This window comes from Neoarthrinium moseri (assembly GCF_022829205.1).
Source record: "Neoarthrinium moseri strain CBS 164.80 chromosome Unknown scaffold16_Wmoseri_CBS_16480, whole genome shotgun sequence".
NCBI lineage: Eukaryota > Fungi > Ascomycota > Sordariomycetes > Amphisphaeriales > Apiosporaceae > Neoarthrinium > Neoarthrinium moseri.
Window position 1 is genome coordinate 167053 of NW_026055130.1, and position 22570 is coordinate 189622.

Sequence of the window (22570 nt, forward strand, 5' to 3'; positions counted from 1 at the left end):
CCACCCAAGTTAATGTATATGCAACTGTCTATAGTATACAGCTCTCTCAAGGTAATCACTATTCAGGCGCCGCCGAAGGAGGATATTGGATATTCAATCCAAGACTATGTATGACCATCTGCCGGTTTCAAGACGAGCTCCATCAGAGACAAAGCACTTTGAGGTGGGCGTGTGACTTTGATAAGATCAAGTCGTGGGCTTGCCAGCTGAAATAAATTCGACCAGCGCTCGAGGCTCCTCTCCGAGGAGTTCAAAAGTGTCATCATGGCTATGTCGAGTACCCTTTTCTTCATTAGCAAACCTAGGAGGTAGTCAGGATGAACGCATGTGAGTGTTACTTACCTCGCCTTACGCTGCTCCACCTTGCCCGTCTTCCCCGGTGAAAGCATTATGCCATCCATGATAAGAAGTCTCGAATATGGCTGCATGGAGTTAAGCTGCGACCGTAATATCTTCACAGCGTACTTGTCCGGGTAATCGTGTAGGATCCATCTGAGGATGTAGACGCTCGCAGTAACAGGCTGCGGTGAGTAAAAGTCATACTCCATGAACCGCACTCTGCTCTTCAAATGGTCATGGAGCTCACGCTCGTTAAATGCCGACTTCAAATCTTGTACCACAAATTGCAGTTGTGGAAATTTCTCGGCAACTGCCATCGAAGCATGTCCATTCGCACCACCAATGTCGATGACAGTAGCTCCGCGGGGCAGCGAGGCCCAATCGAAGCCATCCACCAGATGTTCCAGACTGAACCGCTCAGATGCTGCCATGCCAGCCATACCTTGCATGAAACGCCTTGCACGCCATGGCTCCGTTGCGAAGAACTCGAACTTGGGAAGCGATGTTCTAAACGCCAAGTTCAAGGCTGTGTGGTTTCGTTCTTCAGTAATTGGCCACTGCTCACACGCCTCGGACAAGAATGAGGCCGCGCGGAACGACTCGTCGGTGTAGTAACTGACGGCAGAACCGATTTGTACATCACAAAGCAGACGCGATGCCGCTGTGTGTGCTACGCACCCCGCCGTCGGCTCCCAAAAGATGTGACATGAGATCAGGAGCCGCATGATGCGTGTGCATTGTTCGGTCTGCACACTTGACTTGCTGGCCAAATCGCCAAAGGAGATACTGGAGCTGCCATCTTGACCGAGGGGCACGTGGTGCGCCAGGTTGAAATGAGTGGCGTATTGCAGAGCAGCTTCGATACGATGAGCCTGAGCTATTGTCATCAAGTGCTCATGGGGGCCGTTGGCGAGGTAAAGCAACTCATCACACGCTTCACGTAATCTGACACGAGCGTCCGTGAGTGTAGCTTGTCTAGAGTCGGAGTTTCCTGGCGTATACAGCGGCGTTCGCATCAAGAACTCCCCGCTGGAGCTTTGGCTATTTGAAGAGCTACTTGAAAGTGTCATGACACACTCGGTGATGGTCGAAACAAGAGCTAACATTGAAGAGCATTCCGCATTAGACTCAAAATTTACAGGGCCCGACATGATCATTGGCAAGATCCAGCTGATTTACAGGATTCGATTTCAGGTAAATCTATGAAGCAAAAGAATATCTAAGTGAACCATGAAACCTGAGGCCAGCCCGATGGTACCAAACTATCGCATAAAATCAATTGGCATGTTTACAAGCATAATCTCTCCAGTTTCGATTGCACGATTCCGTTTCAAAACTGTCGAAAGAGGAACTCCGTTTCAACGAAGAAACTGCCGAGGAACGTAGGAAGTCCTAGACTATGTCGCCATACTTATACGAAGCAAGCATGAATGCCATTCGAAGTTCCCTGCCGTTTTGAGCATTCCGAGTAGTAAAAGTCACCGAGGCAAGTAGAGGACTGCGACCCGAAAGTCATGTATAGTGCGTCTCGTAGTGAGGTGGCATTCGTATGTTCCCGACGCCGTATGACCTCGCTTCGAAAATCCCTGTCCCGGTTTGACCGAGCACGGCTGGTGTCGGAAATAGGCAACTAGTGTGAGGGTCTCTTCCGAATTCGGCTGGCGTGTGATCTGCACCTATATGCTAGCTATATGCTCTAATAGGGTAGATTGTCTACGGTATAGCCTGGATAAAAGGTGAGTCAGATTACTCACAAGGGTGTTCGTTCAGGGTACGGGACAGCATCCGTTTCGCTAAAGAATCAAGGATTAAATGATCGACGGCCTCGTCTTTGGAGACGCAAAGGGAAACACGAGTGGTAAGACTACTTCTGAGGCTTCACTGTAGCCTAGTTACAGTGATTGGTGAACTCGGGTTATCGGCTGCGCATCTCTGGAAACCGCAGACGTGGTGGAGGTCTTAGAAAACAATGCTAGAATTGGTCATACTAGGTATTCTGCTTAGAGGGGTCCCCCAAGGTAGCTTGGTCCAAATAACTTACCAGCAAAAGATAGTCTCTCTCAAGTCCGTGATAATGCGAAAAACTAGATACTCTGACTCAGAACGAAACTTTTGCTTGCACAAAATTGGTCCTACTTAGAGCCGAGGAACTCTGTTATCTTGAGCTTTCATTAGCCAAGTCAGTCTTATGAAGCTGATCTAACAAGCATCAACCACCCTGATTATCCTGCATGTGCCACAAGTCCTACGGTTGTGCCAAAGCAACTGTTACGGCCCCAATAGTGACCAATGCTATGCCAAGCCAGCTTTGCCATGAAATCAAGGTGTGCCAGATCGCGACATCATAGATAATCGCGAATAAAAGCTGAGTGTACATCATGCCGACCGCCCGATTGCCCCTAACTGGCAGCGGCAACTTGTCCTTGTTGTCTTCAGGCGAATCGTAGCCCTCCACGGGAGATGGAGCCCTCAAGCTAGAGAATCCATGAGGAACAACCATTGTCCCGTAGATCAACCCTTCGGTCAACAGCCACTGAAACATGAACCCGGTGAAAGCCACAACAATAAGTAGGGCCCATTGAAATGTCGCTATCTCCTTGAAGAGCTCGACGTCTCCATTGACCAATAGTGCAAGTCCGCAGAACAGAATTGATGCCACTGCGGAGTAGAGAATGATAACCAGGGTGTGCACTCTATGGCCAAGTTGCCGGGTCATAACCATGCCGCCAGCCTGTCCAATAACACCAAGAAGCGCAACGAAGATGGCCAGGAGCTGCGCTTGGCCTTTTAAGAGCGGTCTCACGATGCTGTCTTTCAGCACCGGCATCGCATGCGGCGTTATATCGATATTCTCAGCATGCAGATCGAAGTGAAATAGCACATGCTGCGTAAGATGCCGGTGTTGTTCTTCGGAAGCGATGGCAATGAGCACCACACCTCCAATGCTGATGAAAGTGGCCAACTGTTGGACAAAAGTAAAGGTTTCATCGCTCATCAGAACGGCATTAATGATGCAAGCCAGTACTGGGGCCATAAACGTGAGCACTGTAGCTTCGGCAAGAGGCAGGCTGACCAGGCTAAAGTAGATTCCGAAGACTGCGATGAACCCGGCGACACCGCGACCGATGAGCAGTCCTCGGACTCCGGAGGCACCGAGGGGGAAATGCCTTACTCTGCCCGATAGAAGACCCCAGGCGACGAGCCCGGCAACTGTAATGGCCTGCCTGATGAAGAGCACCTGTACAGGGGAGAGGGATGTGCCGTGTTCCTCATCTGTCGTTAGGATTTTCACGGTCACGTCCATGGACGCGGCGAATACCATTGAGAGAAGCACCAAGGCAGCGCCGCGGTTGTGATACCAGAAACCCTCAGTGATGATACCACCGCGAGATCTGCCGGCATTGAGCTTTGTGTGAGCTTTAGGCTGACTGTCAAAGTCTACTGGAAGCTCCATGTGAAGGCCTTCGATACTACTAGCTGTGCTTTTGTCGTCATCAGACGTGGTATTTCCCAAGCTTTTCGGGCCCGAAATATCGACCTCGTCAAAGTCGTGCGGAACCATGGGAGCAGCCTCAGACAAGTTAGTGGCGTTGGACATAATCGGTCAACTGATTCAACAGTGGATCTTCGGGTTGAGTATTTAGAAGCAATGTAGTTATCAGTAGTGATGATAGTTAAGGTAGGCTGAAAAGAGGAGGTACACTGACCTCATGCGAGTGTAAGTGGTTCTAGAAAAGATAATTTGGGGTGACTTATCCGTGGAGAAAAGACTACGGCAAGGCAGATGCAGGGCACGTGATTTGATCCAGTTCCGACGCGCCACTTAAGGGTATGACGGGGCGAGTCCATGTCTGTTGATATTTTCTTGGCAATTATCTTTCTAGGTTGCATTATTTTAGACATTCTTGGAAGGAGAATTTGAATTCAACTGTATGTTAAGGTTCTGTTTCTTTATGCTACTTACACAGTAAATTCGATCCTCTATTGTGGAATATTTCCTTTCCATCACCCGTCATTCAAATTTTACTGCAGGCTCAAGTTCCCATTGATTTAACATTCTAGAAATGAAATTGGGAGATCTGTTCTGTACTTTGTCTGCCGGAGTTCATCAGGGTGGCTCAATAGACCGTCCACCAGAAAATCCACACAATGATCAGTATGACTGAAGTTGCCTGAAACATTATCGAGCCTTTCACCCCGCTCATAGGTGTGAATGATGCGCTTCAGAGTATAGGCGCAGTGAGTTAAGTGTTCCAATGTCGTTCCCCAGTACATCACACCATCCATATGCTTGAAGTGCTCCATGTCGATAGTGTTATTTGTAGGCTGTCCGTCGTCATCAAGCCAATATTGGAGCTTCTCTTGTTGTATGAGAGAGACGAACTCGTGGCTGCCATCATGGGGGCAGTCTCTGTGAATCCAAGAAGCCATGAGGGGGTCAAAGACACAGCCCAAGCTTTCAGCTTCGGCACTGGTATCGCCACAAGTGAGCCTAGGAAGCGGGTGCTGAGGATTTTCCGCTGAGTGTAGGGACTCGTGACACTCTTTCTTCAACTTTTTGCTTAACTCCCCCAACTGAAATTGGCAGTATGCAACATGCTCGATATGGCTCTGGTCTTTCACAGCCGCATTGGATAGTTTGACGGCAACAAAGATGGAGGCTGACCAGACTGCGATTGCAAGCATAACATAGCTTAGGTACAGTCGTCTTGATCTAATCCGGGTGAGGCTTTTGTCTGACATTGTGGGAGACTCGGGGTCTTCATTTGGAACATGCGAATAGCGGATGGAAAGTTGCGAGGGTGAAAGAGATGGGAAATTGAAACCCATCTTGATCGTTGGTTGCGATATGAATTCTCAATTATTGAAAGCAAGAGTCGTGCCTCGTGGGAGATGAGGATAAGTTGAGATGCGTGATGGTGAGATATTCCTATGCATGGCTGGAAGTGGGCGATCACAGAGTACCTGTAATTAACCTAGATCTCGTTTCCGTCCCCAAAGTGAAGGCTTAGGTCACGGAAGTGAGGGGTTGGTCAGTCCGCCTAAGTCAATGTGATCACTTCATGTCGCATAAGAAGTCAAAGACGCATATCTCGTATGACCAAATCCTAGCCATACAGACCTATCGACAGGGTAGGGAATGAGGAAAGCAAAAAGTGCTACGTTTGCTCGCAGTTTTCTTCGAACAAAAGACCGAGCACCCCTATCCGATGACTACAATAGAATCCAAAGCGGGGTAAAGGTAGGGTCCGCTATGCAGATCCTTGGAGGAAGTAAGTGACTAGAGGTAGTTTCGTATGTGAACCGAACTCTGATACACAATCTATTCGTTATTGAACGACATGCCGGACCATAGGATTATAAGACGTGATCGTAAGATTGTACACGTCATCTGGCCGGAAGCACGGAGAAGGAAGGTGAAACATTTCTCAAATGTTAATGTGCAAGGAATGACCAATGGGTCACTCACGTTAGTCAGACACGTCTTATAATCATTTTCTCATTACAAAAATTTCACTTGTCTTGGCAATATTGTCCTCATAATTATACAGACCATTTATCCGTGTTTACATTCGATGCAAGATCCGATTTTCGGAACAATCACGATAAGTGGAGGCTGTAGCTGCTTGCCGGGGACACAGGCGCCGGGGCTTCTCCTCTCGATGCTTACAAACCCATGTCGGAACCATTTTAAGACTCTCATGGTCTAGGATCCACACGAATATCTATTGCTGGTTGTGGTATCTCGGAGATACAGCAGTTGGAGGATCACACTACAGGTACTTCCAACAAGTAAACAGGGATACTGACCCGGTTGTTGTCCTATACCGCTTCTGAGTCAACAGGTTATGATAGGCGGGTCAGAAAGTAGTACTCATTTGAGGTTGACATATGTGACATGTCTTATTTCCACAAACTTCAAAGCCCGGGACGAGGTCCGAGGGGATGACATCCTTCTAAGTGGGGCTGTCAGCACTGTAAATGCCGGGTCCGTCTAGCCATAAAATAGTGACAGGGGACAAGAGGAGCAGAGCCCAGTTAGCTTCATATGCAGCCTAGACTTGGAAAAGCTTGACGAAAGCTTGAAATGACGGGATCGATCTATATGTGCGGGCTAATCGAATATGTCGTATTTTACACTTACCGAGGCTTGATGCGAGCCCTCCCAAATGCTCTACTCCGTCTCGACGAAGCTGACCCCAGACCTTTCTGCCAACGAATTCTAGCTATTATGTGTGTTCCATGATACCTCGTCTAGTTCATTCAGCAGATTTCGTATTTTGAGAAGACCGGCATCACTCTTTACCGGGTCATTTGTCTTCAGGCAATAGCTCTACGACAGGCCTGCCCCTTTCGCAAGTTATCTCACTCAAATCGGTACGATGGGTGCACTCATATCAGACGGGCTTTCCACCGACTCAATCACTAGCGCATCCGACATGCCCGTGATTGACTATCAGAAATTGACTGGCAGGGCCAACGAGCGCAAGGAAGCATTGAGATTACTGGACAAATCCTTCCAGGCATATGGCTTCATATACCTACTAAACCATAGTATTCCGCAGGAGATGGTAGATGAAGCCTTTGCCTGGGTAAGATATATAGCATTCTTGACCCTTAAAGCCTAACTGATACGAAGGCACAGTGCAAACGCTTTTTCAGCCTCGACCATAGCGTGAAAAGTCTGGTAGCTCACCCGGCTAGTGGCGCAGTCGACGATCATCGAGGTTTTGCCAAAGAGGGGCTGGGTCTAGTAAGCCAGCTGATCTTTGATGAGGCCAAGGTTGCCGACCTCAGGCTCACTTCTCCTGAGCGAAAGGAGACGCTGGAGATGGGTAACCCTTATCCCAATAAAGAATCGGCACCCAACCGTTGGCTTCCCGAAGATGCCCTCCCCGGAATGCGTGCTTTCTGTGAGAGATGGTGGGATGCTTGCACTGCTCTCGAAAAGTCGATGCTCCGTATCCTGGGCGAAGCGCTTGAGCTTGACGACAGTGAACTCCTCTATCGGAAGCAGAGGCGTGACCTGTGTCATATGAGTTGGAACTATTATCCCAGTATGCCTATCGGTCCACTGAAGAGTAGGCAGCTGCGCAGGCTTAACGCACATAGCGATTTTGGATGTTTGACCCTACTGTTCCAGGACGGGGTCGGAGGATTAGAAGTGCATGATGGTCATGTCTTTCGTCCAGTCGTTCCAAAGAGAGGCACAGTGGTGATCAATGTAGCTGACATGCTTGAGAGGCAAACGAATGGGCGTTGGAAGAGTGCGTTACATCAGGTTGTCGCGCCTCGGGAGTCTATGATGCAGAAAGGGTTTGAGCCCGTCTCTGCTGTAATAGATAGATATTCACTTGTCTATTTTGGATTGCCTGATCCCGAGGTAATCATAGACACTCTTCCTGGACGCGAGCAACGTGGGAAGTGGGACCCTAACATGAAAGGGGACTGGGGTACTGAAATTACGGCAGCAGAATGGCTGCAAAAGCGTCTAGCGTTAGAATATTAGAGCTGGTGCCTTCTAAATATACCTGCCACCTGTATACTGCGATCGTCGTGTTTTACTACTGAGTTCTATAGGTGAGGAGTACTAATTAAAATTTCGTTCTAGCCTGCAAGCATCATCAAACTCATACTGGAGTGTTTTGTTTAAGAGAAAGCGCTAACATTTTTCCCAACCATTTATCGCACCGCCCTACTGAAAAAGCGCTAATGCGATCGCCCCTATCAGGTATGGTGTTGGCTTTGTCTCTCATCGAGTTAATAAGGAAAATGTTTTCATGATGTTCTATCTCTTGATAAACTTCTATTGATCGGCATATCTATACATTGCGGTTAAAAATCTCAAAGCTCCACTGCACCATCCTTTAAAGATACATGGCAAGCTACGGCGGAGAGAAGTGCCAAGCCTGCTAGCACTGCCATCAAGTTGCCGTAGCCCACGAGCAGCAGGAAATCTCCGGCCAAGAAAGATCCAAGCATCATGCCGAAGCTGAAGACCATCAGGTTCAGACCAGTCAATGAAGCATAAGGACCTCTATCCCCAAAGAGCTGGGGATTAGCTCGGTGGTATCGTTCTATGATCCTACTAGATTCTGTGAAGCTAACAGTGCTCACCCCACCCATAGCCAGCCCACAAGAAGCCAACAGTACACAATACAGTCCTATTCGAGTATTGCCGCTGAGATATTGCAATAAATCGAATGTGAACAGTATAGGAACCAACACAGAATAGCCAACAACACCAACCTGTCGCGGGCTATACCGATCAGCAGCCCAGCCGCCAAAGGGACCAGCTACTAGCCTCGCTAGGCCGATTGGAACGAAGAAAAGCCCGGCCCTTAGCTCACTAGTCCTGAAGAGCGACTTAGATTCTAGCGGTATTGTGGCATCAAATGCCCCTAGAAGAGCAGCCTGAACGATACAGATGCTCATGGATACAATTAAAGAGAGGTCTCGGAGGCAGTAGAAGATTGGGGGAAGCCACTGCCAATGATATAGAGGGACATGTATGATATAAGCCTTTGAAACTTGTGTAAAGTTGGGGGAGGTATGGCCGCCAAAGGAAGCCTGTCTTTGGGTCGATATTGTGGCCAGCCGGGGGAATGGTGTCGTACATGGTCGAGTTTTATTAACAAAGTCTTTCCTAAGTCGAAACAATTTATCTTTCTCGATCATCATAACAGTCATGAAGGTTCCCAGCAGGAGTATTGTGACAGATAAACTGGCCAGATATATGCTGCCTTGGCTATAGAGTAGTCCACCGAGCGGAGGGGACAGAAGACCACCGACATCGTTAATACTGAGGACCTGGACTGGTTTCAGTACGTCTCGTCGAGCCTCGTAGCATATACTCACTGTCCCTATAGTTGCACCAATCGAACCCGGATCCGCAGTGTCGAAGCAAAGGGCGAAGCCAGCCGCCCAAAGAAGCGAACTCGAGCCGCCTTGCACGAATTTGGCACTAAGAACTCCAGCTAATGACTCAGACATAAAAAATACAACAGTTGCCTATCAATTGTCCATTAGTCTAGAGATAGAGGAAATATTTCAATGAGAGGTGTGACTCAACTAATGTGAATACTGTCAAGCCGATCATCATAGCAGTCTTCCGAGACTTGCACCAGTCTGCAAACAATCCACTGGCAGGAAAGAAAATCATTGATGAACCAGCATGTAAAGCGATGATAAGTGACGATAGAGGTTGAAGGTCTTGGTCTTCAGCGCCGGCGTGGGCCAGAATTTGTGGTAGGACTGGAATCACTGTCCCATAGGCCACTATATCACCTAGTAGGCATATAATGACTGTGCCTATTAGGAATTTCGAACTTGCTCTGATGTTGAGCAGTGATGTCCGTGTTTGTCTAGCTGAAAGTTTTGCCATAGTCGATGTAGTAACTGAAGAATCTAGCAGTCGTTAGAAATTGTCCAAACATCATCCTTATTACTGACCAAACATATATCACAGTGTACCATTAAGTTTACACAGGATCAATGTTGTTGGTGCGATAAATGCAGGTAAACACACAGAGACGCAAAGACAATTGATTGCACTCAAACCATCCCTAAAGAACTGTGGACTTCCAACACTGGCAATCAATCCCATCGCACGATCGTCCCTTGGATATTGACCTGCGGGTTATGCGCAGCCGGATTTGCTGAGCGGCATATGCAGCTAAAGGGGTCCGGCTTCTGAAGAATCACGCCAGAATAGTGCTCACTTGCTAGCGGTCGACATCTACCCAAAATGGACCCCTGATCGACGTCCTTGTGACTGTCATGCGTCACCTTGAGTTGCTGCATATGGACGCCTGTATCGAAGCTGTACAGGTACATGCGCTCTCAGTATGCATTAGTTCTCACTAAGTGTCCCGCTCTTAATGTACGACCCTCGCTTTCCGATTGGCGAGCCGTCTCCTTTTAGGAACGATACATGTCGAGATTTGCAAGGTGCATACGAAGCCTAATTGTTGAAGAATAGGGTCTGATATCTTATTCTAAGTATCCCACTACATCCGAAGGATGCGCTAAATAACTCACTTTGTGACCCTCCCCTGTTCGCCGTCGTCCATGCACTCACCGTTTGTACTAGCATTGCTTGACCAAATCCGCCAAGTTACATTACGACACCGAGCGCTTTGAATATCCCGAGATGAAGCCGAGCGTAGGAAAAATGCCGATAAGAGAACTTGAACTCATTGCTCTCTACCATTGCAGGACTATCCCGCACTCTCGACCCATTATCTACATCCCTCGGAATGAAGTCTTGCTTCAGCAATTAGATCTTCCTTCCAGTTATCACTTATGTTCCCCTTCAATTTTGTCAGCGCGAAGCATTCAAACAGGGCGACAATGGATCAAAAGCGTCTTCTCGATCTAAGTAGAGGACGCTACAGCCAAGGTAGTGACTCGGACGAAGATAATAGTCTTGATGCCGTTGTTCGTAGTTGATACCTTAAGCTTAAGCACTAAGTGACAACAACTGACTCAGAATTAGAAACAACTACTCGATCTTCAAATCAAATTGAAGAGGGACCGACGCCGCTTTTCATATTCCATGATGGTCAATGGCTTTCAAGTATTGGTGATACTTTTCTTGGTCACTTTCATTGTTGGGGATGGGTGGCCCTTCACCATAAACTTCTGCCTGAAGCGCGTTAACACGTGGAGTGAGTCTTGGGATGGCTGAACGTCATGCTCTCTGCTAACATCTATCTGCAGGTCCTATCCTAGATCAAATCAAGCTTGACATGCATGAGGCTATCAATAACGGCTCCATCTGGGACTCGGGAAGTCCATTCCAGCAAGGACCCTCTGAAGAAGCCGATAAGGCATGGCATGAGGTTACCGCATTGAAGGTCATCCCACTGACCGGCGACGGCCTGCGTAAAATGGGTCGCAACCCCGATGAGGCTATCAAGATCCCTCCGGAATGGGGCATGGGTGACGATCTCTACCCTGGCTTCATGGATAGCCAACACCTACTCCACTGCCTCTGGAGGGTTCGAACCTATTCATACTTCCCGTACTACTGGGGCCATATGTACCCCGAAGGGACTACCACACTCAACATGTCGGCACTGGACCAGGCACACCTCAATCATTGCTTATCTGTGCTTGTCGAGGCCCTGACGTGCCAGCCGAGTATGCAAGTCGAGACTTTCACTCTGATCTCAGAGAAAAGGCCGTTGACAATCGACTGGAGAACCAATCGTAAATGTGTCAATCACGGAAGGATGCTGGAGTGGCAGTCCGAAGTTAGCACATTGGAGTTTGAGGAGTTGAAAAAAATCCCTCGAAGGCCAGAGCAGGTGGTCATGAAGAAGCCTGAGGGCGTGTCTCCTGAATTAAGTTTTCCGGATGAGTAAGCCACCATACGCAATACATGTAGCGCTAGTCGCCTTTGGAGAAGTATTGGAAGTGGGAGGCACATCTATTCATCGTTTCCTGAGGGTCGTTCGGCAATACTCAAGTTTCCCTGGTCGTTCATTTTTATCTGGCATCTTATCACATATGCAATATCTTCTCAACACAGCCAGAGAAGCATTTCAAGAATTAGAGCTGAATATTTCCTCGAGATACTGGCGGAAATATGTGACTGCTTTGATTGACGTGCGACTGTAGTCTGAATGCACCACTGCAGTGTGAGTGTCGCTATACTGATGTTAATTCATTTGCTGCCCCTCCCCCGCCGCCCCTGTGACAAATTCCGGAGAGTGCGTGATAAATGATCGCTTACGAACGGCACTAACGTCAAATGTGCTCTATAAATTAGCAGCGCGCGATGCTGTCTCGCTCAAGTGTCACCTTTCTGTTCTGTTCTCCATAGCCACTCGAAGTTGCAACCACTTAACCTTTCAGAACATTATTCTAACACCGGTTTACTTGCTGAGTCATGAGTCAGTCTTCCAACGCCTACAAATACAGATCTTTTATCGACCGTGGGATCGGTCAGTATTATCCTTTGAGCGTCGTATCTAAACGGCTTACCATAGTCTCTACCAAGATGCACTGAATCGCAATGATATGGAAGCTTTCTGCGGGCCAGATGCCCGAGGCTTTGCGCCAAATTTCCGAAAACATCTTCTGCCTCAAACAATGCAATGGCCGCCTCAGACCCGCGAGGAATGGTACTCGGACTTGAAAAGTGGCTTTGTGGGGCAGAACTACGTGGAGTGGTACTCTGCGATCGAAGCATACTGGGAAGATGTGGAGCAGAGATCCGCCATCGTTTGGTGCACCGAACGTGGATTGTTCGTAGAGTCTCAGAAGTATGAAATGACGTATGTCATGAGGTACCAGTTCGACGATCAAGACAGGCTTCTGAACCTGTGGGAGCTTACGGATTCCTGTTTGCAGAAAGACTTGGTCGCCAGATGGGAGCGTAGAATGGCTGACAAGTCGCCTGACCACTAGTGAGAACAACTGTTGGGGCAACTGTAGTGATTGATTTCTAGCTAAGCACTATCAAGTACTCTCAAAGAATCGACCTCTGTGAACCAGTGGTAAATTCTATCTGAACGTTCCTCGCCGTACAGTCTTCCTACGATGTCGGCTGGCATGACTACACCCGTATCATAGGGCTGATCCTGGCCTTCATGTAGCAATATCCCATCAGGGCCAGGGTCGCTCCAGTACGGAGTTGATCCCTCTTTATTGCCATCAATAAAGATTCGTCTCGCAACATATGCCTCAATCAAAGTGGCATGAGGATATTCTGGGACTAGTCTCCTCATAGCTTTCAAGACGGACTGCGCTTTGGAATAAATCTTGCGCTCGGAGCGGTCATCGACGCTGATGATCAAACGTTTGAAGTGCTCATTGGGTTCCTTATGTCTGCCGTTCCCCTTGCCGTTAATAGGAATGCCAAGCGCTGGCCGCACGGCCTGAAGAACATAAAAGAGATATCCCAGGTCTTTGAAGTCTCTCGGCCTCTCCTTCTCGGGAAGTAGAGCCCAAAATCGCGCCCAGAGGCCAGTATCATCTTCGACTAGTGAGGCCAAAGCTTCAGCTAGACATGGCACTCTGCTGGATCGAAGTGCACTCTTGATGGTCTCGCTGACAAGCTTCGTCCCAGGAGAAATAAGTATCTCCAAGGGGTACCCACGAAGGTTAAGCTCATAGCGAACCGCCTTCTCGAAGACTTTGCTCGCTTGGTATGACCGGCGTTCGACAGCTTCGAGCCATTGATAAGCATCTTCGAAGGTGCAGTCACCTCGAAGTATGTAGGGGTGGATGGAAGCATAGTATTGCCAGGTAGGGACGTCAAGGCTGACTCTAATGGGATGGTCTGGTGTATGGTGATACCTTGACGCCAGCAGCGCCGCTATATCAGCAGTGACGGGTGATATTCTGGCGATATACTCCATCTCGTATAAAGTCGGTTTGATATTCAGCAACTTCATGCCATTCGGTCTGTTGCTAATGATACTGCTCTGCATGACCTTGTCTGAGAAGAGGCACATACCGGATAATACGGTGATGTCCTCAAACATGGGTTGCGTGTTACAGTCGAAGAGGGCGGCGTCGGCTGTGACGTTCGGGCAAGAAAAGTGCAGGTTCTGCGTAGAGAGGTAATATGAATGAGCGTCGCCTGGGCCATTGTCCGTTCTGGATGTATTTGGAAATCTTGTTTTCAATTTGTGAAATGCTACAGTGCCGTCACGGCTACGTGCAGAATCGTCACAAGGTATACTCATGACGACTGCATCATTGCAGATTCGCAGATAGGGTAGCCCCCATTCGGGGCTCTGGGAGTCCAAATGACAGACGCCGTTGAGCAATCTCTCCACTTTGATGGCTATTTTGCGACTTTTTGACAGCGCTGAAGTATGTGCAGCGTTGCGTGTGGGGGCAACTTGGTGCGCTAGAGGTGAAGTCCCAAAAGGGTCTCCAGCTACACTAAGAAGCCCCAGTATGTTGTGGCTGCTATAAGCCGAGCTGATTTCCGGGGCTGTCAGACTTGTGAAGCGAACTGTGGCATGTTGCCTCGAGTCAGTTTGGATATCTGCCACAAACTGTTCCTGCATACCATACACCGTTTCATCCGAACTAGAAAAACCAAGGAAAATACGCGTTTGGCAGATGCTGTTGCACGTAAGTCGCGCAGTGATTTCAAAGATACTCCAAGATGTGGAGGGCCAGTCTATATGATTGGACTGAACTAGGTGCTGATGCAACTGTGAAGCGCACAAGCATGGTGAATACACAGTAAGCACCGACCAATAGTCAGCACCGCCAAAACGTTGCCTCCCCGGCAAATATCGTGACGAAAACGGACTTCTGCCGGGAACATGCGCAAAGCAGAACCGCTTTCTCCTCGGATGCATATCTTGCCGAGCTTCCTAATAGCTTGCGATGTACTGACTGGAGTGGAGCGCCGGAGATTTCTGCCTCTATACACGAAAGGTGCATTGCGTCTTGGATTTGATATAGCCAACAAAGATGAGCTGTCAACTGATGTGCATGGGACCTCCGGAGGAGCATGTACATGGAGGAAGTGCCTCCCTATAGGTCTATCATGACGAGGCCCGTCCTACCCAAACCCGAGAAGGCCCCATGGCCCCCTAACTTCTGCATCGTTCACTCACCCAAAGAAAGTCGCTTCGTGGGCGAGACGCTGCGCAATGCGTAATTACTAGATATGCAGGCCTCGGCTAGACAAACCGGAGTTTTTCTTTGTTAATACGACGTCAGATCGCCATGGCCGCTGGCGGTTTGCCACATCCTCTAAGAATTGATATTGCAATATTCTTATTGCCACATAAGTGTAAGTTATTGTTGATACTTGACGGGGTTGTATGAGATATTGCTCTTCATGTTAGATCGTCGAAGAGAGCGAACCCTACTTCACCGATAAGCACAAGAAGATTCAGACCAAATATGCAATTAAGCGTGCTTTGAAATCAAGTACCATATGGCCGTTTCAACTAAGTACCTGTAGAAGCCGTATGTCCCTTAACCCGTCATATAGTAGTGCTGATGGGGGTGGACCATATTATTGACAAAATATTACAATACTGGAGGAGCTAGGGCTAGCAAGTGCATATGTGTCTTACAATCCTGGCTGTCCGGAAGGCAGGGAGGTATGTGGCGGTCCACGATCTCACACTAGGTCATGCTCAAGTACCTCTACCTAGAAGTTATAACTACCCCAGTTATCACGCAATATTTTAATTTTATTGCCTCAACTGCAACGTATGAAAGGATACTCACCCTGGAATGGATGGCGATCGGCAAAGCCTACCCAAGCCGAGCGAATATGCTGGTTTCGTATTGTTGCTTTGACCAATGGTTACATCCTGACATGTCGGCTATCATTTGAGTTTATACCTGCAGGCCTTGTCTCGCCTCACAATTTTGAAAGATGCGACAGACAATGCGTCTCGGCTAGCCAAATTAAGTTGGAATGTTGGAATCAAGTGACACATTGCTAGATAGCTTAATATTGACTCTTTGACATCATTAAGGACTTGCGGTGGATGTTAGATTATAAAGCAGCCGTAGGAACATGGCTTCTCCTGAGATTCTTGAGATTCTTTAGTGTCCTCTGAAGTAGACCCCCAACGCAACCTTCTCAAACTCAACTGCCCATATTTCATTTCGTAGCCCGAAAGCCTTTTCTTTACGATGAAGTTCGCCGTACTTGCCTCTATTCTGGCATCCACAGCCATTTCTTTGCCAACAGGTAACTATTGACGTGAAAGAAATTGGTACCTTGCGCACGATTCTAACGCTTTGGTGCAGTTGATAAGCGCGGGACCGACTTTGGTCAGCTCATCTCGGCATCGGACGACCCAGCCCTGACTACCAGTAAACGCGGGACAGACTTTGGTCAGCTCATCTCGGCATCGGACGATCCAGCCTTGACTACGAGCTAGACAGCAACAGAAGGGCCTGGCCGGATTTATTGAACCCATGGGGGATCATGCTTTCCTGAACTGGCTTTGTGACCTCTGTCACAATTAGAGTTCTCGTTGCAATCCTACGTAGCGATCTACATCGGATTATCAGTAGTCAATGCAGGCTTGAGATATAAGTGAAATCGGGGAGGCTTTGCAGACTTTTTGGTCTATCCGCTCGTTTATAGCGTAATATCACACTCGTTTAGTACATACCCTTGTTTTCTGACAGAAAGTGAGTACGCATTAGACAATGAGCTCCATCTCTCGGTGACTGCCTGCCTAAGTCCGCTTGATCCCTGATGTTTGTGCCTTGCAACTGCGTTGCACGACATCATTTGAGATCCGACTGCACCTACCGCTCGCTTACCATATATAACCCTGGCGGCCGACTTGTCCATCCACATCACATCTTCCATTTGGATTTTCAGTTAGGAATTCTAGTCTCCATATATTCTCGAGCTATCACTCTATCATGGCACGAGAAATGCCCCTGGGTATTGCCTTATTGCTGCTCACTGTGCTCCTCTTCAAGTTGTGGGCCGAGGATTTGGCAGATCTTTTCACCCAGAGTGAAGTGAAATCCGGTCTGTTTAAAATGCTTGATCCCGTATCTACAATTTTCCAACTTGAAAGAAATGGCAACATCTTCGAAAATCTGATGGTCAGCCACTCTGGAGCTATCTATGGAACCCGCTTCGATGCGCCCGAAATTTGGTCTGTCGATCCGGAGAAACAAACCGGATACCGACTTACCATTATACCTGGAGTACGAGCAGTGATGGGAATTGCGGAGCTGCGCCCTAACTTACTTGTTGTCGCAGCGGGAAATTTCACTCCTGGCTCGTATCAAATTTGGAAAATACGACTCTTACCTAACACGCCCGCCATCAAACAAGTGGCGTCCATCCCCGAGGCAAACTGGCTCAATGGTTTGGTGGCCTGGGATAGCGACAATGTCTTAGTCGCCGACTCTATCGTTGGTGCAGTCTTCAAGATCAACATTTCAATAGGCAATTATTCTGTGGCTGGCAGCGACGTCGATACCATGACGGATGGTACCTCAGATGGTAGCGTACCGCCCGGACTCGGGATCAACGGGATCCGCGTCCATGACAAATACATGTATTTTACCAACGCAGCGCAGAGCATCTTCTGCCGCGTCAAAATCAACGATGACGCATACTTGTTTGGACATGTGGAAATCATTGCGTCCGGCTTCTCACAGGATGATTTCGCTATAGACGACGATGGTTCTGCTTACATAGCGGCAGGTGACCAAAACTCGGTGGTGCGCGTTACCCCGACTGGCAATGTCAGTACATTGGCTGGAAGTCTTGGAGCCATGGACCTCGCAGGTAGTACTTCCTGTGCATTTCGAAGAGACGCTACCGATAGACGGAGGCATGAGGATAGGGCGGGCAAGGTGCTCTATGTTTCCACTTCTGGTGGGGTCTGGGAGCCTGTGAATGGCACGGCGATTGAACCTGGTAAGATCGCCATGGTTCACTTCGTCCGAGAGCTTAAATAGAAGGCAAAGATGAAGGTTATACCCTGAATGGCCGACCCGTTGAAATTTTTCCAAGTGCAAGAACCCAGACAGGTCACTCCACAAGCCCGTTGATGATATTTATAACCAGGAGATGACACGCAGCAGAACGTGCGGCGAAAAGAGGATTTCAAGCCGACAAAACCATAGAGGTCTTGAACTGCCTCATTGCTGCTGACGCCGCCTCGAACAATCGCAAATTTCTTACAGATGATGAGTTTTTCCAATTTTGGTCTGGAGACCCTGTGTTACGGTACACTGCGCGCTCATGAAGCAACGTCCCCTGAGCGCCGTGCATCTATTGAAGGCCCAAGTGAGACAAGGCACATAAAATTCTTTCAGCATTTGTGTGGGCCTTGAGTCAACGTTCCAAAATGAAGCTGACGAAGCACTCTATTTCGTCAAGTTCATCTATCCGAAGCATGCCGAACTCTTATTCTGCGATGAATACGGAAGTTTCTAAAAGATTTGTGAGAAGCTAACTGTTCTCGTCGCTTCGGTATGCAAAATGAATATGAATTGCGAGGCAACATGGGAGTATCTTCTTGCTAATGTTTGCCATCGAATAAGGCAAGCTCCACATATGTCTTCTAGAGTGAACAGTGACTCTAGATCTATGAGGATGGAAGACAGGTTGAGATAGTTAGCTTATCAAAATATGAAGAACAGAAGGTCGATAATATTTGTACGTAGAGGGGTCCTCTGAGATAGCTCGCTCGAAACAATTCAAACCCAAAAAGAGATCTATCAAGTTCCCAATCACGAGGGGACTGGCTAAGTATGCGTTGTCACCCAACACAATACGCTGCTTTTATTGTTGCTAGAAGCTAGAAGGTGGCCTGCGATCCTTAGTAGCTCGTAGAGCCCCAAATTGCCTTTGATACCGAGTCAGAGATCACTCCCCTCCCATCTACTCGTCCAGCTCCTGAGCTCTGACCAGTCGACGCATTGGTGCGTTATATTGAATCCGTGGACGCCGCCTGTGTCCTCGTTTCTGGGGTTTATCGTGAGATCGGGATTGCAAATGATGCTGTGACGCAGCAAGTCGATGCAGTGGCGTATGTGAGGCGGCGCTATCTGCTCAGGTAAGTCGCTTTCATCGAGCTTCTCGCCTGTTGTCGCGGCGGCGAATACATTCCAGTACGACGCTCTGATGCCGTCCTAGTAATAAACACGATTTAGAAAGGAAGGATCAAGTAATGTAGACGGTAAATAAGAGACTTACTAGGCAGTGCAAAAGATGGAAAGCCGAGAACGTTGAGCGATGCGGTGCAATGGTAGGATGCGAGAAGAAGCCCCTTTGCTCTGGGAACAGCTCTCTCCAAGCTGCGGCCGTTTGCTCAGAATTTCCGGTAAAAGTCGAATTATAAACGAAGACATCTGGATGCGTTTTGACTTATTTATTTTTATATGTAAATTCCCTCTCATTTGCGAGTCCATCGCAGCAGACTTACAGTGCAATACATTGTCAATGTCTGCTCCTGGTTTGGTCATTGAAAACCGACCCAGCTCAAAACTTAAGATGCTGACCCCCAGAAATGCTAGTGGAATCAATATTCTGGTCCATTGTATGGATTGACGTCTTGGGGAAGGATTCTCTTCGATTGGCAAGTATTTGGGCCAGTTGTTCAACCACATCATCAAAAATTGGGACCGGGTTGCTGTTTTGAATACGGCTTCTTTCCCATTCTATAGAAAATAGTCAAAAGCGATAATGCATGGATGGCGAAAGGGTTAAACTCAGGATATAGCAACCTGAAGAGGATCAGACGTGAGGGTAATCTTACACAGCATGATCCTTAATCTCGTCCATATAGACGTCTGGAGGACTTAGTTGGACATCTGGTAGCGGATTACCTATCTTCTAGCATTGGTCAAACCCTCCTCAGCTGCAACGTTCGTATGAACTGGTCGATCGTACCATTTTACCGAATACGATGTAGAGCTGGCATCTGACCAAAGGCTTGCCCTCCAAGGTCCCTGCTACCTTCTACTTTTCGACTAGTTGATATATCATGGAATGTTGTCAAACCGCCTCTTAATAGATAACTTCGATATTTACATAGCTCGCATTTGTGTCTGTATAGGCATATGGCTCGTGCTCCATATTGGCAAGACACTGAGAATAATCCCTGCCAAGGGTAGATCCGTATGTACTGACGAAATTCTTACAGCACTTGCGAGATGCACGATTGCTGACAGCGCTCGGGGATGCGCATGCATGAAGTTCCGAATATGAACGTCGGTGGTATGTGATGCTACAGCTGCAGATCCTATCAGATCGACATGCTCACTACACCCGGTATCGGATATGACCCAATCGCGGAGCTCCATGAGCAGCATGTTGCCGGAAGTTTGATTCCAATTAATAATATGGGTGTACATACGAGTAGGACATGAGGAATTGGGGGGAGGGGGGTTTCCAAAGTTTAGCGGATTCTAACGGTTCTCACGAAGAACATAGCGCCCGCATGGGAGGATGGACACATCTCGAAATTGGTCCTCCGAAAGTCAACATTAGCTACCGATAAATATTTCTATCATTCTTAAATATAATATTGATTACTCGTGGTCTAAATCGTTGTCGGAGTTATTCTCATTTTCACCCCACTATGCGCTGAGTGCCCAGTTCAATGTGTAGTGCTCCTGAGGTCTACTCGAATTTGTTGATAATTTACAGTTTGATATTATAAGGTTCCAATACGATCGAATGATGGGTTTGTCTCGCAGGGAACACTCCTCCACTCTTTGGAATAAGAGCAATCTAGGACTTCATCCCAGCAGTCCTCGTACACCATCTCAGCGGTAGCGGCTAGTTCGACGGACAGAGCGCATCTGCAAGCGGATATGATATTTATGGACACAGATTACAGAGAGACCTTGCAACCTTACGGCCCATAACAGATTTGTGAGAGAGTGGCTGGATCGTAACGTTTAGGGCAGATAGTGCCTGTAGTAACATGGTTCATTGGGAGTTTTCATCTCTTGTTGTCGGACACGGCTGTAGATTGACCAGCGCCCTATGACCACATTCAATAATGCATGCGACGCGCATTGCTAGGGACCCGACAGCTTCTAGTGATTATGCTTTTTACCCGCGGACGAACTATCGTTTCGGCATGCAGGAGGAATAACCTTGAATAATAAGGAAACTAACCGCTAGTTACGATATTTGGCACTATGCTGTATGAGCGCTCATCTGGGTAAACCGTGTTGAACCTGGCCTCGAAGAGTGTCGCCATTTGCTTTGCATAATCGGCGGTGATTCACCCAGGGCAGACTTATCTTGTTGGGCTTTGCGGCTCACCCGGGGCCGCACTGCCTACAGCGTCCACCCTCGAGTGAACCATCTTCCCGCAGGAATGCAGCATCACAGAATCTTGTGGTCCTCTAAGGATAGGGTTTCGTAGCAATGGAAACGTCAGGTAGGTTAGACGTGGCATCATGTCATATCGCGATACCATTGGAACATGCTATTGATCGCAGTCTGAAGGCCGATACTGTCGGTTTGTCAATGCAGCAGGTATCGATACAGAAACAACGCAGTCCATGATTTTCTCCCTGACCGGCGTGGAACTTGTTCTTGTCATAAACCGCTTTGCGCTACTGATTACCTCGCATCTTCGCGACATCGAGGAAGACGACCTGGTGGGGTCTCCAAGTGTGCGAAATGGTCTGCTCAAGCTCCTCGTCTGACTTGCAAAGGAATGGCCTCGCTCATTATACACTGTACATTACATTGTATCTAAATTAAAGAAGTCTACATAAAGGCAACTAGCCGTTAACAAGATTCTGTTGGCTTTACGGATGCGGGCCTGATCCATTCTTAGAGACGCGAAGGCTCTCATCTCGGCAAACTCTGGATACTGATATCTGACATATGCACATGTGATGGACATATTGGGTTGTGAACCAATAACTAGGTGGGCGACATGTATTTGCCACCCGAACGGCAGCAGTGCCAATACGCCATTTTACCAAAGTAATTAGGCAAATAAACCGCAGTTCTGAAGTCATGAAGTATTAACACAGTGAGTCAACTACCAAAATCGCGGCATTTGAAATCGAATGATTACTGTAATGGGAAGAAAAAAAGAGTAGTATTAAGAACTTGGATACATGCATATGAACCTTTACCTGGGTTTATACTACTCCGTTTCAGCAACTCGCGTATAATTTTACAACCCTCTTCTATACTCGCGGTTATGACTAACTGTTGCAGTTCCCGTTCGATGTACCGGCGTGGAACGTCGCGCCGCACCATTCGAATATCAATCCTTTCCTCCTAACATTGCCCTGGCTGTCATCATACCAGAGATGACAGTTGCATACACCGCGTGATTCATCAAACAAGAGCCTAAATGAAAACTCTTCCCGAAGTCAAATCCTCTCTCATAGGAAAACAAAGTCCACCCCTTTACTCAAGGTAAACCTTGCATACTGATCCAACTTCGTTAACGCCATTACTCATTAGCGACTTGAAACACTTGCTGCCTTCGATATATCTGCCTAAGTGTCGACCTGTGGTAGAATATCTATCAAGTTTCATTCTGAAATCAATCTTATGTTCGGTCGTTTGATATCCTGCTGCATAATGAAGCCCGCAGGTACCATTCGGCTCCTGCGCTGGCTTTTATTACCGCGTCTGGTCTTGGCTTAAAGCGGGACTTTTCTACCCCACTATGACGCGATACGAGCTACAATTGTGCATGACGAACATAGTATATCCCTCATCCTGGACAATTATCAAGTTGGCAGTGTGAGTCGTCCAACCATTACT

The 22570-nt window shown here is 47.9% G+C and overlaps 6 protein-coding genes across 6 annotated transcripts; 3 read left to right on the forward strand and 3 right to left on the reverse strand.

The window, feature by feature from the left end:
* Window positions 1-186: 186 nt before the first annotated feature.
* JN550_005269 (uncharacterized protein) lies at window positions 187-1490 on the reverse strand (the record flags this gene model as incomplete). Its single annotated transcript, XM_049316877.1, has 2 exons — window positions 187-301; window positions 343-1490. 2 exons carry the CDS (start codon window positions 1488-1490, stop codon window positions 187-189), a joined length of 1263 nt encoding a protein of 420 aa, XP_049172685.1.
* Window positions 1491-2584: 1094 nt separating this feature from the next.
* On the reverse strand, window positions 2585-3937 carry JN550_005270 (uncharacterized protein; the record flags this gene model as incomplete). The annotated part of the gene is made up of 1 exon (XM_049316878.1): window positions 2585-3937. One exon carries the CDS (start codon window positions 3935-3937, stop codon window positions 2585-2587), a length of 1353 nt encoding a protein of 450 aa, XP_049172686.1.
* A 2785-nt stretch (window positions 3938-6722) lies between these two features.
* Window positions 6723-7849, forward strand: JN550_005271 (uncharacterized protein; the record flags this gene model as incomplete). Its single annotated transcript, XM_049316879.1, has 2 exons — window positions 6723-6932; window positions 6986-7849. The coding sequence occupies 2 exons, from the start codon at window positions 6723-6725 to the stop codon at window positions 7847-7849; spliced, it is 1074 nt and encodes a 357-aa protein (XP_049172687.1).
* Window positions 7850-10692: 2843 nt separating this feature from the next.
* On the forward strand, window positions 10693-12756 carry JN550_005272 (uncharacterized protein; the record flags this gene model as incomplete). The annotated part of the gene is made up of 4 exons (XM_049316880.1): window positions 10693-10779; window positions 10838-11009; window positions 11062-11704; window positions 12336-12756. The coding sequence occupies 4 exons, from the start codon at window positions 10693-10695 to the stop codon at window positions 12754-12756; spliced, it is 1323 nt and encodes a 440-aa protein (XP_049172688.1).
* A 41-nt stretch (window positions 12757-12797) lies between these two features.
* On the reverse strand, window positions 12798-14369 carry JN550_005273 (uncharacterized protein; the record flags this gene model as incomplete). The annotated part of the gene is made up of 1 exon (XM_049316881.1): window positions 12798-14369. One exon carries the CDS (start codon window positions 14367-14369, stop codon window positions 12798-12800), a length of 1572 nt encoding a protein of 523 aa, XP_049172689.1.
* A 2347-nt stretch (window positions 14370-16716) lies between these two features.
* On the forward strand, window positions 16717-17772 carry JN550_005274 (uncharacterized protein; the record flags this gene model as incomplete). Its single annotated transcript, XM_049316884.1, has 1 exon — window positions 16717-17772. The coding sequence occupies one exon, from the start codon at window positions 16717-16719 to the stop codon at window positions 17770-17772; it is 1056 nt and encodes a 351-aa protein (XP_049172690.1).
* Window positions 17773-22570: the final 4798 nt, after the last annotated feature.